The 18580-nt window shown below is 47.0% G+C and overlaps 1 protein-coding gene across 1 annotated transcript in view; it reads left to right on the plus strand.

Moving 5' to 3' along the window:
• Nucleotides 1-10127, plus strand: part of LOC128969874 (ubiquitin-conjugating enzyme E2 E1-like) — a 74998-nt gene extending 64871 nt beyond the window's left edge. The window contains exon 5 of the mRNA XM_054384844.1: nucleotides 10019-10127. Within this exon, the coding sequence (XP_054240819.1) occupies nucleotides 10019-10116 (98 nt within the window). The 3' untranslated portion in view covers nucleotides 10117-10127. The remainder of the gene's footprint in view (nucleotides 1-10018) is intronic.
• Nucleotides 10128-18580: the final 8453 nt, after the last annotated feature.

Below are 18580 nucleotides of genomic sequence, written 5' to 3' on the forward strand. Positions count from 1 at the left end.
GCGGCTGGAAGGGACCTCAAAAGCTCATCCAGTCCAACCCCCTTGCCAGAGCAGGATCACCTAGAGCAGGTCACACAGGAACACATCCAGGCAGCTCTTGAATATTTCCAGAGAGGTAGACTCCTGGACAGCCTCTTCCAGGGTCTGCCACCCTCACAGGGAAAAAGTTCTTCCTGTTTCCATGAAACTTCCTCTGCCTCAACTTCCACCACTGCCCCTTGTGCTGGCATTGGGCATCACCCAGCAGAGCCTGGCTCCAGCCTCTGGGCATTCCCCCTGCACATCTTTATCCCCAGCAATGAGGTCACCTCTCAGGCTCCTCCTCTCCAAGCTCCAGAGCCCTCAGCTCCCTCAGGCTCTCCTCAGAAGGAAGATGTTCCACTCCCTTCAGCATCTTTGTGTCTCTGTGCTGGACTCTGTCAAGCAGTTCCCTGAGGTCCTTCTTGACCTGAGGGGCCCAGAACTGGACACAATATTCCAGATGTGGCCTCCCCAGGGCAGAGTAGATGGGGACTAAATTGGTTTCCCAAGATTGTCTTAAGTTCTCATGCATCTGCCTGGTATTTACTTGTTTCCAACATTATACCTGGAAAGACAATCCTGGGTTTTACCTGAAACCGGATAGTGTGATAACAAAGTCAGCCTTTGTTTCTCCTGACTCCAACAGATTGGATCACCTGGTGTGTGAGAAGGCTATGTCAAAGGATCTCTTACTGCATCTCATTATTCTCCTGTGATGGGAACAGCCCTGGAAGGTCCTATGGCTGTCCATCCTGTCAAAGACACATCAGCCACAGTAGCCTGACTAATGTGGGACACATGAGCTCTGAGGCACTTTCAGCAAGCATAGCTGGAAGTATTAGCACACTGCTGTAGCACATATATTTTTCTATTGGGTGTTGAGATGTGACCAACCAAGTCTGAAAACCTAGCTCTGAAGTGAGAAGCAGACTCCATTACACTTCACCGCAGGTGATTTCTGCTCTAATGTACAATTGCTAACATTTATATTGGCTTCACTGACTTCTCCTTACTAGACATTAGAACTTTCTGGAATGACTTCCTAACTCCTCTAAGGTTACTTTTTCTCTTTACTGACACAATTCATTGTATTTATCCTCTCTTTTTTTTTTATACAATGTTTATTGATCATTTCATCCTTCTCCTTTCAGAGTCCCTCGTAGATGGTTGCTTGCATGCTATATAAATAGTTGGAACTGTGATTTTCTGAAAGTCAGAAATAAATTGTAGTCCAGCTTGTAGGGTGTGTAAAGCCATTCAGAGCCCTGCCACCACCCTTTGTTCTGACTTGAATCACTCTGTTGTTCCAGCTCACATGTGTGTGTTGAGCAGGCTCCCAACTGCGAGGCCACTTCTGTTGCCACACAAACGGATTAGTGCTGCACTGCACTCACTGATTTTCAGCACTCTTTTCAAAGCTGAAAGGTTAGTAGAGTACTTGAGTGTGCCATGTCACACTATCACAGCAGCCCAGTACAGGAGAGGTTGGAAGGGACCTCCAGAGATCATCAGGTCCAACCCCCCTGCCAGAGCAGCATCACCCAGGGGAGTCTGCACAGGAATGCAGCCAGGTGGGGTTGGAAAGTCTCCAGAGAAGGAGACTCCACAACCTCTCTGGGCAGCCTGCTCCAGGGCTCTGTCACCCTCACTGGAAAGAAGTTTCTCCTCATGTTGAGGTGAAATCTTCTCTGTTCCAGCTTGTACCTCTTGTTCCTTGGCTTATTACTATGCATCACCCAAAAGAGCCTGGCCCCCTCCCCTTGACACCCACCCCTCAGCTGTTGATAGACATTGATCAGATCCCCTCTCAGCCTTCTCTTCTCCACACTAAACAGCCCCAGGGCTCTCAGTCTCTCTTCACAGGGGAGATGCTCAAGTCCCCTAAGCATCCTCCTGGCTCTCCCTTGGACTCTCTCCAGCAGGTCTCTGTCTCTCTTGAAATGAGGAGTCCCAAACTGGACACAGGATTGCAGCTGTGGTCTCAGCAGGGCAGAGGAGAGAGGTAGAAGAACCTTCCCAGCCCTGCTGGCCACACTTTTCTTGCTGCACCCCAGGATCCCATTGGCTCTCTTGGCCACAAGGGCACATTGCTGTCCCATGCAGAACTTGCTGTCCACCAGCACTCCAAGGTCCTTCTCTGTGGAGCTGCTTTTCAGCAGGGCAGCCTCTAACCTGTCCTGGTGCCTGCTGTTATTCCTCCCCAGACAGCAAGAGACCAACACTTCTGCTATAAAACTACTGAAGGATAGTATGATGTACCAGTGAGATGGACAGGCTGAGAGTTGAACAAAGAGAAATTTAATGAAATTCAACAAGGACAAGGGGAGGGTCTTGCACCTGGGAAAGAACAACCTCATGGAGCAGGAGAGGTTGGGGACTGAGCTGTTGGAGAGCAGTGAAGGGGAAAAGGCCCTGGGGGTCCTGGTGGATGGGAGGTTGACCATGAGCCAGCAATGTGCTCTGGTGGCCAAGAAGGCCAAAGGCATCCTGGGGTGGATTGGAAGGGCTGTGGGGAGTAGGTGGAGAGAGGTTCTCCTCCCCCTCTACTCTGCCCTGGTGAAGCTGCTTCTGGAATATTGTGTCCAGTTCTGGGCTCCTCAGTTCAGGAAGAACCTCAGGGAACTGCTTGAAAGAGTCCAGCACAGAGCCACAAAGATGCTGAAGGGAGTGGAACATCTTCCTTCTGAGGAGAGCCTGAGGGAGCTGAGGGCTCTGGAGCTTGGAGAGGAGGAGCCTGAGAGGTGACCTCATTGCTGTTGCTAAAGATGTGCAGGGGGAGTGCCCAGAGGCTGGAGCCAGGCTCTGCTGGGTGATGCCCAATGACAGCACAAGGGGCAGTGGTGGAAGCTGAGGCAGAGGAAGTTCCATGGGAACGTGAGGAAAAAGTTTTCCCTGTGAGGGTGACAGAACCCTGGATGAGGCTGCCCAGGGGGGTTGTGGAGTCTCCCTCTCTGGAGATATTCAAGACCCTCCTGGATGTGTTCCTGTGTGACCTGCTCTGGGTGACCCTGCTCTGGCAGGGGGTTGGACTGGATGAGCTTTGGAGGTTCCTTCCAGCCTGTCACATTCTGTGGTTCTGTGATTGTGTGATCACATCAAGATTCACAGGATTCTTGACAATGGCTTTCTAGGAGCTCATTAAGTTTCAAACAGGTGGCATGTGGCTAACTATGGAAACTTCCTGGGGCAAAGGGATACTATAAAAACAATTTCGTGCAAGCAGTTAATTTTCTTTTAATGCCTTCTTTGCCATACTTGGCATAGGATGTCTCACACTGCTTTTGCCTGCAGTTTGCACTGGGTGGTCTTCTTGTAGCACTAGCCTGGATGCCACTGAAATCAACATAAGAACATCTTAATTAAACATTACATAATTCTTTTAATTTAAGTTGAAGGATTTTTTTAGTGTGCATCAAACTGATAGCTGTCAAGAAAACAATATTTCAGTGAATTATTAATTTCTACTTCTTCCTCAATCTTTTTTTTTTTTTTGTTTTAGTTTAGTTTTTGGAACCTCTTTGTTAATGATTGGTATTAAATATTAAAATCAGCAAAAATGTGGCCTTCACTGCAAGCCACTGTGGGAATGTATTCTGTCCTGCACTGATATTTGCATTGAAATCACCAAACAAAATGTAGCTACTAAAAAGATGAACTTCTCTTTTGTGGAGTTTTAATTTCAGGGTAACCACTTCTGCTGCTGTATAGGGATGACTCCAAAGCAGCTTTACAGGACACAGAGAGTGTACCTGGACTTTTCCTTAATGCAAAGCTCAGAAACCCCAAGCAATTCCCATTTTTCAATTGGAAAAGAAATACAGCAGAGTATTGGGAAAGAGAGGTGGCCCTGAAAAAAATAAAATCAGCATTCCATAGACCAAAAACCCTTCTAAATGGGTAGCTTGAAATACAAGTAACTGAAAGATTACTTGTTGGTTTTCCTCTACATTTGACACAGTCTGCCCAAACAAAAAAGAGCAGATTCAATTTTTAGTGACTGATATTTCACTATGAGCACTTCCCTAGAGCCTCTCAGTGGGATGCCTCTCCCCAGAGATGAGAAAGGAGTCATTTAAAGCTCAGGAGACTGACTAAGACCTTTCAAGTTTTATCTAACCTTTGGAAATTCTTCCAGTTTAATTATGCTTCTTTGTCTGGAGGCTGGCTCTGCCAAATTCCCCTGGATCTAGAGCAGAATCTAAAGCTGGGCAAGGAAAATAAAAGTACATTGTAAATATTTGGCTGAAGGAACTGTGACTATTTATATATATATATATATATATATATATATATATATATATATATAGGGCTGTGGGGCTGGGTTTTTTTTTAGTTTTCAAGGTGCTCCAGAAATCTTTCAGAGAACCACGTCACCATGGTGTAATAACTGACTCCATCAGCTGTTCTCTGCTGTTAAAATCATAGAATCATAGAATAGTCCAGGTCAGAAGGGACCTCCAAAGCTCATCCAGTCTGACCTCCCCGCAGTCAGCAGGGACATCCCCAACTAGATCAGGCTGCCCAGGGCCTCCTCCAGCCTCACCTGGAATCATAGAATCACAGAATTGTCAGGGTTGGAAGGGACCTCAAGGATCATCCAGTTCCAACCCCCCTGCCATGGGCAGGGACACCTCACACCACAGCAGGTTGCTCACAGCCACATCCAGCCTGGCTGCAAAAACCTCCAGGGATGAGGCTTCCACCACCTCCATGGGCAACCTCTTCCAGTGTCTCACCACCCTCATGGGGAAGAATTTCTTCCTAACATCCAATCTGACTCTGCTCTTCTCTAGCTTAAAGCCATTGCCCCTCAGAAATGGTAAAAGGCTGCAGCAGAAATAGAATTCTACAGTACAAACACCTATTACAAAAAAAAAAAAACAAACCCCCAAACTGTAATGCATACAAACACTCATAATGTAGATTGTCAGTTTAAATGTGTATCTCTTTAACCAGGTTGGCACTACCAGTTGGAATTTCATTGCATATCACACAGCTGATGGAGAAGGCACATTGAAAGCAAGCTGTTGAGCACCCTATCTCCATTTCATATTTCACTGGAGTATGTTTGCTGTACTTCCAAAAGAGCACTGGAAAGCCTACAAGATGAATGCTGCTCTGAAACTGCTATTTGCTGTAAAAAAATAGCTGTAAAAATACAAGCAGGGAAAAATGCAGCATAGCAATACATTTTCATTTATTTAGGGGGAAAAGGAGTTTTAAAGAAGGCTTAAAGTCTGTCTTCTGAGGGCTAAAGCAGTGGAACTAGAATTGAACACAGCTGAAATTTTGTGATGACCAAACCTCAGCTCATCCAAATCCCCAGTAATATTAACTCCCTAGAAGTGGGCTGTGAATCTGATCAGCCTTACAGCAGGCTCACAGGATGTTAGGGCATGGAAGGGACCTCCAGAGATCATTGAGTCCAATCCCCCTGCCAGAGCAGGACCAGAGAATCCAGCACAGGTCACACAGGAATGCATCCAGATGGGGCTGGAAAGTCTCCAGAGAAGGAGACTCCACAACCTCTCTGGGCAGCCTGTTCCAGTGCTCTGGGACCCTCACAGTGAAGAAGTTCCTCCTCACATTGAGGTGGAACCTCCTGTGCTGCAGTTTCTATCCCTTGCCCCTTGTCCTATCCCAGGGTGCAACTGAGCAGAGCCTGTCCCCTCCCTCTTGACCCCCAGCCCTCAGACATGAGACACAAATGTACTCCTTTCTATAGCCATATGAAGTAGCTACAAAAGAAGATAACAAGACAGCTCATCCAGCCCTCTGAAGCTGGGGACAAGCTCCAGCTCACCCAACTTGCCAAACTATATTTGCATACAGCTTATTGTCGTGCATTCTGATTACACACACTGAGGGGAGGGGGGATTTAGCAGCTGCAGTCTTCCTGGGAACAGGTTGCCCATGGAGGTGGTTGAGGCTCCTTCCCTGGAGATCTTCAAGGTGAGGCTGGAGGAGGCCCTGGGCAGCCTGATCTAGTTGGGCATGTCCCTGCTGACTGCGGGGAAGTCAGACTGGATGAGCTTTGGAGATGCCTTCCAGCCTGGACCATTCTGTGAGGCTGTGATTCTATAAATCTTCCAGAAGCTTTGCTTCATACTTTAGTTCTCTTGACTGACATTTCCCACCTTAGCTTTTAGCCATGGTTGTTTAACTTGCTTTTTATATATTTTCATGACTCTTGTGCTGTCCTTTTGCATGAAATTCAGTGCTGGAACTCCTAGTGTGTACCATTATACATGGAACTGCTCACAGTATTGGATATTTTTTTTTTTCCTTTATACATGCTGAAGGTTATAGAGGCATCCTAGAGTGGGCTTCTAGAATCATAGAATCAGAGATTTGTTAGGGTTGGAAGGGACCACAAGGATCATCCAGTTCCAACCCCCTTGCCATGGGCAGGGACACCTCACACTACAGCAGGTTGCTCACAGCCACATCCAGCCTGGCCTCCAGGGATGAGGCTTCCACCACCTCCCTGGGCAACCTGTGCCAGTGTCTCACCACCCTCATGGGGAAGAATTTCTTCCTAACATCCAATCTGAATCTCCCCATTTCTAGTTTTGCTCCATTCCCCCAGTCCTATCACTCCCTGACACCCTCAAAAGTCCCTCCCCAGCTTTCTTGTAGCCCCCTTCAGATACTGGAAGGCCACAAGAAGGTCTCCTCAGAGCCTTCTCTTCTCCAGACTGAACAGCCCCAACTCTCTTAGTCTGTCTCCAGAGCAGAGCAGCTCCAGCCCTCTGCTCATCCTCATGGCCCTTCTCTGGACACCTTCCAGCACCTCCAGATCCTTCTTGTAACAGAGGCTCCAGAACTGGACACAGTACTCCAGGTGTGGTCTCAGCAGAGTGGAGCAGAGGGGGAGAATCCCCTCCCTGGCCCTGCTGGCCACACTTCTCTTGCTGCAGCCCAGGCTCTGCTTGGCTCTCTGGGCTGCAAGTGCTCACTGCTGGCTCCTGTTGAGCTTCTCATCCTCCAGCACCCCTGAGTGGATTCCTGGCAACATGGCTGGCTATTAGTGAATAACATCTAATGAAAAAAATCCTTTGCTTTGAGAAATCTATCCTGCATTTTCAAGGAGAATCTGTCATTTGAACCTTTAGGTGGTATCACTGTGTTTGGGATGCACCAAGTCACCATAGCCTGAGTCCTGCAAACACTTACTGTGTATGCTAACCTTTAATACCTTAATATATCCAGAGGATATATATCCAGAGGATATATTAATGTGTCAGGCCTGAGTCCATGAGTGTTAAAGAAGCACATCCAATCTGAGATCCATTTTTAAAGCTTCAGACTAGACAGTGTATCACCTTTAAGTCCTCAGCCAAGGAAAAGAACTACAGAGGGGATCACCAAAAGGATTTTGCTCTGTGCAAACAGCAGGTGTGCTGGGTTGAAAATTCTCTCCAACTTGCCAGACCAGCTCAGTTGGAAAGCAAATGAAGCTCTATTTACAAGCAAACTACAATCTAATATGAAATGCAATGACTAGGTACAAAATAGACAATATTTACATATATGTACAATTTATAAACAGCACAAGAACCCCCATGGACAAACCAGGGGGCTACTAACAGCTTCCCCACTCCCTGCTCCCTTCCCTCCCCCTGTACACATGGGACAAGAGAAAGAGCAGGGAGTTGCTGTTAGTTACTTAACCACAACAAGAACACATTCAAGGTCAGCAAAGCCAGCAGAAGCCAGAAGTTAGTATCTGCCAGAGTGAGGAACCTGAAAAGAGTTAGTTTACAGATCTAACTTTTATGTTTGTTGAGATCTAACTTTTATGTTTGTTGTGTGTCCAATTTAGACCTGATCATTATCTTCCTTTTTACATCCAACAGTAATTTAGTTACATTGTACTACTTTCTGTTCAAGATCTGTGGAAAATCTTCTAGGTACAGCCTAAAACTACCACAGCAGGTTATGGGTATTTAAGGAGCACAAAGCTGTTCATGGCTGGAATGAGGTTTGAGAAGCACTGCAGGATAAATGGGGAGCTTGGGCAATGGGAAAGGGCAAAATTTCTCCTGGCAAAACATTTAGGGAGTAGCCATGGGGAAAACATTATCATAGTGTAATGAAGCAGGGGGTGAGCCCAACAGCATTGCTGAGGATTCCCACACCCTCCTTGGGTGAAGCACCACTGGTGACCAGACACTTGCACTGACTCATGGAGAAACAGAGACTAAGGGTTGAACTTTAAAGGAGTCCTTGCAGAACAGTTCCATGAATGTGCTGCTTTTCTTCATGTTGGGGAAGGTGGGACCTGGCCTCTGAGTCAAATCTGGCTGTGATAGGTTGCAAGAATACCGTGGTGTTATCATCTGGAACATGGCAAGTGTTTAATGAGTTCTAGTGAGTATTTAAAGTGCTGCTGCCAAGACCTTTATAGAACCTTCTGTGAGTCAGTGAAATGGGATGTGCTACAGTAAAGGTTTAACCAGGTCAGCTCGGAAAGCCTTTTATGTGCAGGATAGGCATTTCAGTGGAAGTGTTGTCTTTCACAAGGAGACCTGTAAATCAACGTCCTTGATATAATGAAGGAGTACTGAGGGTCCTATCATCATCTCCAGTCCTGGATGATAGACTACAATGTTTGGTTCCTAGCGTGGGTTTCCTTACGTAGCTCCTCTTGGGAGCAAGGAGGTATTTCAACAATACACATCTCTGGAAGGATCTGGAAGGAGCAGGCTCTTCCTCTTGCTGACAGGCCGCAGAAAATGCTGGGTTTGTAATACAACTCTGTGGGTAACATGGCTCAAATACACCACCCAAAGACCCACCAGAAACCCAAAGTGTCCGTAGACACAGCTGCCACGAGGGAAACTCCTGCAATGCAAGGAAAAGCCACAGGATCTCTCCCAGGCAGGCAGGATCATGGCAGGATCGGTCCCAGGCAGAATTGCTCCCAGGCAGGATCGGTCCCAGGCAGGATTGCTCCCAGGCAGGATCGGTCCTAGGCAGGTAGGATCACGATAGGATTGGTCCCAGACAGAATCAATCCCAGGCAGGCAGGATCATGGCAGGATCAGTCCCAGGCAGGCAGGATTGCGGTAGGATCGGTCCCAGGCAGGATTGGTCTCAGGCAGACTGGATGACAGCAGGATCAGTCCCAGGCAGGCAGGATCATGGTAGGATCGGTCCCAGGAAGGCAAGATCACAGTAGGATCGGTCCCAGGCACGCAGGATCATGGTAGGATTAGTCTCAGGCAGGATCGCTCCCATGCAGGTAGGATCACGGCAGGATCTCTGGAAGGCAGGATGGGTCCCAGCAGGCAGGATCGGTCCCAGGCAGGCAGGATCAGGCAGGATCTCTGGCAGGCAGGATGGGTCCCAGCAGGCAGGATCGGTCCCAGGCAGGCAGGATCACGGCAGGATCTCTGGCAGGCAGGATGGGTCCCAGCTGGCAGGATCGGTCCCAGGCAGGCAGGATCACGGCAGGATCTCTGGCAGGCAGGATGGGTCCCAGCAGGCAGGATCGGTCCCAGGCAGGCAGGATCACAGCAGGCAGACGGGTCGGGGAGTCGAGTGCAGGTTCCTCCAAGGTAGCCACAAATGCAGGGCAGGGCAGAGTCCCAAAATGAGTGCCCGAAATGGCCGAGCCGAAAATGAGCCGGCTCCAGGAAAACGGGCGAGAGCCGCGGAAAGCGAGAGCCCTGACGGCTCCCTGCTCACCCTGTTTAAGGTATTCCTAGACGATTGTCCGGGCCAAAACGCGAAGTCCTCCCTTATCACATTTCCAAATCCCAGGGGCTTCCCCTGACAGGGACACTGGGCACTTATGACTGTCCTCGGGGCAGGGCAAGGCCATCTCGCACCTGTGTCTCCCCTATTCAAACCTCTGCCGGTACATAACGAGGGAGGGGGGGAACGTGTTTTGGAACACCCTGCAACAATGTGAAGCTGAGAATAGATTTATTCTTTCTTTCACTTCTTCCAGAGCTGATGAGTGTCTCATGGTTTGTGCTTTCCTTTGCAGCTGACCCCCTGGTTGGAAGCATTGCCACTCAGTATATGACTAACAGAGCAGAGCATGACAGAATGGCCAGACAGTGGACCAAGAGATACGCTACATAGGAACCTCCTCTAGGATTTGCTGGACCTGTGCAAGCACATTCACTAAGTGCATCAATAGCCCTTCCCTTCATTCTTATTTTTTATTAAATTTTGAACCATTTTGTGACAAAAGGTTGTCCTTACTTTTCTTTGGGGGTTTTGATTGTTTGTTGTTTGTTTTTATTTTTTGTTTGGTTGTTTCGGGCTTTTTTTTTTTTTTTTTTTTTTGTTCTGTTAACCTGAAAGTTGTTTCCCTCAAATGTAGACAGGGAATTTTGGTTATCAGTGCAAAGAATGTTGGATCTGTAATAGTATAGAGCTTTGTCACAAAGCTTTGTATTACTGTGTGTCATTTTTTGGGTTGGTTTGGTTTCGTTCATGTGTTTTTTGGTTTGGGTTTTGTTTTGTTTTGTTTTTTTTGGAAAACAAATTCAGAATTATATCTGGTTTCTACTTCAATGTAGTGTTTAGGGTTATTTTTTTGTACTGAAGTCCTTTAATGGTGGGTGCATGCTACTGGGAACAAGTTTTGTACAAAAGCTTAAAAATCAAGAATCACTGTGCATTACTAAAACTGTGTTTATCACTTAGCCTTCTGTTTGCCCCACAAAAGGCTATTGCATTGAACAAATTAATATGTATTTTGATTTACTTATTAAAAAAAGAAAAAAAAGAAAGAAAAAAAGGAAAAAAAAAGTGCTTGTAAATTTCTTAGGGACCTGCCACTTTTGACTGTGGATCAGTTGATGTACACTTGTATTATGAAAGCACTCAATAAAACACTGTGGCTGATAAGTGCACACCTTGCAAGATGGTGCTTCTGCCTTTGTGAAATAGAGGCTGCATGGCCCTCACAAAATACAATTGCAGCTGAAGCAACTACTCTTAGACCCAAATTATTCCTTTCTTCTCAACAGTGAACTTCTTAACCTAGCATTCTTCACTGGGTATATCTTTCATATGCATCTTCGTAATTTTAAAACCTCTCTTTCACATGAGAGTGCTTGGCTCCCAAGCTCACAGGGTGTTAGAGAATGGAGAGGACCTCTGGAGATCATTGAGTCCAACTCCCCTGCCAGAGCTGGACCAGAGAATCCAGCACAGGTCACACAGGAATGCATCCTGATGGGGCTGGAAAGTCTCCAGAGAAGGAGACTCCACAACCTCTCTGGGCAGCCTGTTCCAGTGCTCTGGGACCCTCACACTGAAGAAGTTCCTCTCATGTTGAGGTGGAACCTCCTGTGCTGGAGTTTCTATCCATTGCCTTTTGTCCTATCCCAGGGTGCAAGTGAGCAGAGCCTGTCCCCTCCCTCTTGACCCCCAGCCCTCAGATATTTATAGACATTTATTAAATCCCCTCTCAGTCTTCTCCTCTCCAGACTGAACAGCCCCAGGGCTCTCAGCCTCTCCTCCCCAGGCAGTGCTCCAGTCTCTTCAGCATCCTCACAGCCCTCCCTTGGACTCTCTCCAGCAGATCCCTGTCCCTCCTGTGCTGGGTAGCCCAGAACTGGATGCAATATTCCAGGTGAGGTCTCACCAGGGCAGAGTAGAGGGGGAGGAGAACCTCCCTGGCTCTGCTGGACATACTCCTCTGAATGCAGCCCAGGACCCCATTGGCCTTCTTGGCCCCCAGGGCACATTGCTGTCCCATGCAGAACTTGTTGTCCACCAGCACTCCCAGGACCTTCTCCACAGGGCTGCTCTCCAGCAGATCCCCTCCCAGCCTGTCCTGCTGCAGCTATTGGGATTCCTCTCGCTGCATCTTTTATACTGTGGCTTCACTCTATCCATCTTGTTACAATTAAAATAGTTGGCTATAAAAATAGCCTTGCAGGGAAAGCAGCATGTTGATGATGATTTCATACAGCAGGCCTCCTTTTGCCTTTCTCCAGGCTCTTTAATTGTAAAATCAACTGTTTGTTATTAAAAATAAATAAAATAAAAATAAAATAAATAAAGACCCATAGAAAATGAAGGTTTTGCTGGGGAAATGGAGCCCACTGCACCAATCATTCCCAGCACATTCAATGGCAAGGATATTTCTGTTCAGATTTGACCTTCAGGCTAATTTTAGCTATGCAGTCCTGGAAGGAAAACTTCTGCTTGGCTAAGGAAATGTGTGGGTGTTGTGATTTAGAAAATATACCCTGGGATGCTGCTGGCTAAATGCTCTTTGTGTTGCAGTGCACACTGGAAACCTCCTGTCTTACACAATTAAATACTACAGCTGCTGCATACACTGCTTGCCTGGCCTCTCTCCTCTCTCCTCACCTTTTGTGTTTAAAGCAGATCTTATCTTAAAGAAGATACAACAGAGAGAGTGTAAGCATGCAGGGAGACCCAATCCCCATTACCCTCCAACCCAATCCAACTCTCCTGAAACCTGGAGTAGTCAGGGTGACCCCAAAGGATCTCTGCAAGCACTGCACTGCTCAGCATGGATTTTCTCTCAGCCATTAGATAATAACTTCACAGACAATCTACTGGTGAGTTGTCCTCTGCATGACGTCTATGTTGAGCTTGGTTCAGATGCTATAGAACTGCAGCTCCAAGAACCACGTGGAAATAATCAGTCTGTTTGGATCAAAGCAAAGAGAGAGTCTTCTGGTGTCTGCAGGAGCCCATCTCTACAACCATCTGAGGCCAACAGATCCTAAATATAGACGTGAAAGAACAATACCAGTTCAAAAATAAAACAAAACTCAACCCCGAGACTTGGTGAGACCTCACCTGGAATGTTGCATCCAGTTCTGGGCTCCCCAGTTCAGGAGGGACAGGGGTGTGCTGGAGGGAGTCCTAAAGGGCTACAAGGATGATGAAGGAGGCCCGATGAGGAGAGGCTGAGAGCCTTGGGGCTGTTCAGTCTGGAGAGGAGAAGACTGAGAGGGGATTTAATAAATGTTTATAAACAACTGAGGGCTGGGGGTCAAGAAGGAGGGGACAGGCTCTGCTCACTTGCACCCTGGGATAGGACAAGGGGCAATGGATAGAAACTCCAGCACAGGAGGTTCCACCTCAACAGGAGGAGGAACTTCTTCACTGTGAGTGTCCCAGAGCACAGGAACAGGCTTCCCAGAGAGGTTGTGGAGTCTCCTTCTCTGGAGACTTTCCAGCCCCATCTGGATGCATTCCTGTGTGACCTGTGCTGGATTCTCTGGTCCTGCTCTGGCAGGGGAGTTGGACTTGAAGACCTTCAGAGGTCCCTTCCATCCCCTAACACCCTGTGAGCTGTGACTTCTCTGAGGCAGAACACCTTCTCAGGACAACTGTTACACCTCCTACTCTTGGAAGTGTCCTGCAGCATACAGCTTGCCATGAAGCACCTCCGTGTCTGAGGGGAATCTTCCTGCTGTACGCATGCAACAAAGAGGTAATTTCAAAGTGGATTTAAAGGAACAACTGTGCCTTGCCCAGTGGAGTTCCTGCATTACTTCTCCCATCTGTTGAAGAGGAGCTGCCATCAAGGGTCTCTATCCCCTGAGACAGCAATTAATGGGCAATTGCAGTTTCCTTGTGAATCACTTTAAGTCTCTGCCTCTCTGCAGCCATTACTTACAGCTGAGCAGCATGCAGGTACATTTTAAACATGCTTGGAAAAGAAATCTTTCATTCCTACTGCTTTTTGCTTCTTTCTTTTCTTTTTTCTCCCCCCAAAATGCAAAGACATTATAAACAGAAGATCCTGGAGTATCTCTAATGATGATGTAAGTGAAGGACAGCTGAGGCAGCTTGGAAGGGATCACAGAGCTCTTAATAAATGTCTATTCTTGCTTTGCTTACCCATCAAAAGCTGCACAGTTGGAATTTGCAGGTGGGTTGCCCTCTGTGTGGAGCTGAACAGTTGCTTTGTCCTAGATAATATAAAGCTACTGCCTTAAGAACCACAGGAGTCTCAAAGAAATAATCAGAGAGGATCAACCCACAATTGATTAAAGCAGATGCAGAGCTTTCTGGCATCTGCAGGAGCCAAATGTTTGCAAGTCTGGCCATAAAACATCCTCCTCTGTTTGCAAATCTCCTCTGCTGCCCTCCCAAGTGATTTTTCTTTTTTTCTTCATCTGCTAAACCTGGGAAATACGTAGCATTATTTGAAACCTGCTGTTGTCACTGAGAAGAAAGGAGGCATCCCCAGCAGAACTCAGCCTGGCAGCAGAGCTCCAGTGACAGTAATGCTCTTTTCCCCAGATCTAGAAAACATTGCACGTTGTTCTGCCTCACAGAATCAACCAGGCTGGAAAAGACCTCAGAGATCATCAAGTCCAACCTATATCTCACCTTTGTTCTTTACATCCTCTGCAAATTTAGCTGATTCCTGCTCCCCTTTTATGACAAATCATCTTTTTAACTTCTTCTAAATGAAGTCCCACATTCTGCCCTTCTACAAGTGATCTGAGGTTCATTCTAGTGTCTTGCATGTAATAAAACATTCAGGAGCCTACATTTCTCCTAAAACAACATGCACAAGCCATCACTTCAGCAAATCTCTGCATTTTTCAGGGACACGTAGATGCTAAACCTGGGGTTAGTTCTTTAAAGACATCTTAATAGCTTTCTTTTTCTTCAATTGCAACACGGTTGCATGGTTTAGGTTGGACATGAGGAACTATTTTTTTTCTCCAAAAGGGTCATCAAGGCTTGCAACAGGCTGCCCAGGGCAGTGGTGGAGTCTCCATCCCAGCAGGGGTTTCAGAGCTGTGGAGCTGTGATGCTGAGGGACATAATTTGGAGGTGACCTGGCAGTGCTGGGTCAATGGTTGGGCTGGATGATTTAAAGGTCCTTCCAACCAAAACATTCTATGATTCCACCAATTGAACAGTATTTAATTTCCAGTAACACCAACTGTCTATCACTCTCCCATACCTCTTGAGTGCAACTCAGATGAAGAAGGAATCAGGGAACCTCCAAACTGCATTGACCTGTCACAAATTATTGAAGTGGCCTTCACATCCCCCTGGCCAGCTGCCCAGGTGATTTCCCTCTCCAGAACATTGCAGAACAACATAGCTTGAATGAAGGTACCCCAACCCACCCTGCATTTCCAAAGACAGCATTTCCAGACTGCTCCAGGAGGCAGCTTTAGCATGCTTTTAGCTTTTCATTGCATTCATTGTGGGTGACTTCAGCCAAGCACTTACAGTGCACGAAACCCAGCAGCTGTGCTATGCATGAGGAAGGAATCATTCCTTTTGAAAGATCTGGCCTCAGGTTTTCCTGTTGTGAGCTGCAGATGGGTGCACAGTCATATCCCATGTCCAATGGGCAGCAGCTCACAGACCTTTTTTCTGCACCCTGTCTGGCAGTACCGTGTAGGAATAAAACACAAGAGGTGTCAGGATCCAGAGGCCTCCAAATGGGACCCCTCCTCAAGGACCTTTTAAGGGCCTTGAAGATGGAAAGGAGCAGGCAGTGTGAGCTTGCAGCACAGAAGGCAAATCCCAGCCTGGGCTGCATCCAAAGCAGCATTGCCAGCAGAGCCAGAGAGGTGATTCTGCCACTTTGCTCTGCTCTGGGGAGACCTCACCTGGAGTGCTGTGTACAGCTCTGGAGCCCTCAATAGAGGAAGGACATGGAGCTGATGGAGAGGGTCCAGAGGAGGGCCATGAAAATGATCAGGGGGTTGGAGCAGCTCTGCTATGAGGACAGGCTGAGGAAGATGTTCAGCCTGGGGAAGAAGGTGGTGGAACACTGGCACGGGTTGCCCAGGGAGGTGGCTGGGGCTCCATGCCTGGAAATATTCAAGGTGAGGCTGGAGGAGGCACTGGGCTGCCTGATCTGGCTGGGGATGTCCCTGCTGACTGCAGGGAGTTTGGACTGGATGAGCTTTGGAGCTCCCTTCTAGCCCAGACCGTTCTATGATTCTATGAACCCAAACCCCTTGCTAAGCTCACCAACACACCAAACATGAGAGTCACTCCTGGTCCAGGCTCCTTGCAGCCCATCACTGTGTCACCACAGTGCACTGACATCTCTCTGAGGAAAGGAAAGCCTACTGCAGTGCCTGAGATTGATGCCACCTCTGTAAGAAGAGAAAGGAAAACCTACTTTATTCTCCTTTATGTGGAAGAGCAGCTACCAAAGTGAGGGACTTTTGAGGGTGTCAGGGAGTGATAGGACTGGGGGGAATGGAGCTGAACTAGAAGTGGGGAGATTCAGATTGGATGTTAGGAAGAAATTCTTCCCCATGAGGTTGGTGAGATACTGACACAGGTGGAAGCCTCATCCCTGGAAGTTTTTGCAGCCAGGCTGGATGTGGCTGTGAGCAACCTGCTGTAGTGTGAGGTGTCCCTGCCCATGGCAGGGGAGTTGGAACTGGATGATCCTTGAGGTCCCTTCCAACCCTGACAACTGTGTGATTCTATGATTCTGTTATGTGTTGTTCACCCACTACCTCCTGCTGCAGTTTTCAAAGAAAACCTTCCTGAGATCTACTTAGACTGTAAATCCCCATTGCAAAGCCTCAAAGAATAATCAAAACATGCTCTGTCATATCAAGGTAATCTAATCAGAGGGGCTCACTGAATTATTTATCTACTTACATTTTGATGATAATTTAATAATTGATAGGCTTAAAGAAATAATCTCATTTTTGGTTTCATGATGTAGATCACAAACCACTATATTTTATTACTGTCTACATTTGCCTTTTTATCTACCTAAAATAAATACAGATTTTAATAACTTCAATCAGTAGTTTCCTATTGAAAGAAGGAGCCTGTTCCTTCTGTAGCTTAGTGCTTTGTGGACTTCTTTGTCTTAAAAAAACCCATGATCCAATACGTAATTTTTTTCCCTTTCAAAAAAGAAAAGATTGAACAAAATGTGCAAACAAAAAAATGACAGCAATCACTTGAGCCCAGCTAATAATGCTGTCTGGATCTGTTAGGTCTGTTGATTCTGTCTGATTCCCAAAGAGTGGCACTGAAACTCTGGAAGCAGAAGGACAAGAGGTGCAGTCAAAGCCAAAGAAGAAAATTTTAATAATAGTAATAATAGTAATAATAGTAATAATAGTAATAATAATAATAATAATAATAATAATAATAATAATAATAATAAATGTAACAATAACAACAACAACAGAAATAAACACTGCAGTGGTACTAGGATGTATCCATGCTGCAGCATCCCAATTAGATCAAAACAAAGCCAGAAAGCCCCACAGCCAGGGGGCAAAAATCTCCATCTCTTCATTAAATCACTTGGGAAAATGAAAATCTATCAAAGTAAATCCCAGGATCACAGCTCACAGGATGTCAGGGATTGGAAGGGACCTTCAAAGGTCATTGAGTCCAACACCACCATCCCCCCACCCGAGCCAGAGCACTAGAATCCAGCACAGGTCACACAGGAATGCATCCAGATGGGGCTGGAAAGGCTCCAGAGAAGGAGACTCCACAACCTCTCTGGGCAGCCTGTTCCAGTGCTCTGGGACCCTCACAGTGAAGAAGTTCCTCCTCATGCTGAGGTGGAACCTCCTGTGCTGGAGTTCCTATCCATTGCCCCTTGTCCTATCCCAGGCTGCAAGTGAGCAGAGCCTGTCCCCTCCCTCTTGACCCCCAGCCCTCAGATATTTAGAAACATTTATTAAATCCCCTCTCAGTCTTCTCCTCTCCACACTAAACACCCCCAGGGCTCTCAGCCTCTCCTCCCCAGGCAGTGCTCCAGTCCCTTCAGCATCCTCACAGCCCTCCCTTGGACTCTCTCCAGCAGATCCTTGTCCCTCCTGAACTGGGGAGCCCAGATGCAATATTCCAGGTGAGGTCTCAGCAGGGCAGAGTAGAGGGGGAGGAGAACCTCCCTGGATCTGCTGGACACACTCCTCTGAATGCACCCCAGGACCCCATTGGCCTTCTTGGCCCCCAGGGCACATTGCTGTCCCATGCAGAACTTGTTGTCCACCAGCACTCCCAGGCCCTTCTCCTTGGGGCTGCTCTCCAGCCAGGGAAGAGGCAAGGTGCCACCTCATGCCTGTGACATCTTCCCTTACTTCCCAGAGCAGTTCTCACAGTGCTCCACTGTGCCTGAGCAGGGTCCAGTGCACAAGACTGCAGAGTCTCAAGGGATCAAGGGAGTTATATACAGTTGGTAGATCTGTACAACTGCCCATGGTCCACAAAGTTCAGCACATGATTTGTTTTTTCAACATCAAGACCTTTTATATGGTAGGTAGCTTTGCCTGGGGGGAAGATATTAGCAGTATTTTGTATCAAATCTAATGTAAAAATCAGCAGAAAAAAAAACCATTAAATATCTGCTTCTCCGTGTCAGTGATCCCCTAAGTATTTATACTTCTAACTGTATTTCTTGCAGGTATGTGAGATCTCGGTGATGAACCTGCTTCAGCGACTTTCCTCTAGGATGTTTTCCCTTCATATTATTGGGTTTTAAAGTATTTTGCTTGTTACACTACCCTTCCCTCAGCACAGGTCTGGTTTGATTTCATGGAAGGGCTTAAAAAAAAAATAGTCCTCCATGGATTTGCCA

The sequence above is a fragment of the Indicator indicator genome, chromosome 11 (genome assembly GCF_027791375.1).
Source record: "Indicator indicator isolate 239-I01 chromosome 11, UM_Iind_1.1, whole genome shotgun sequence".
Lineage (NCBI taxonomy): Eukaryota > Metazoa > Chordata > Aves > Piciformes > Indicatoridae > Indicator > Indicator indicator.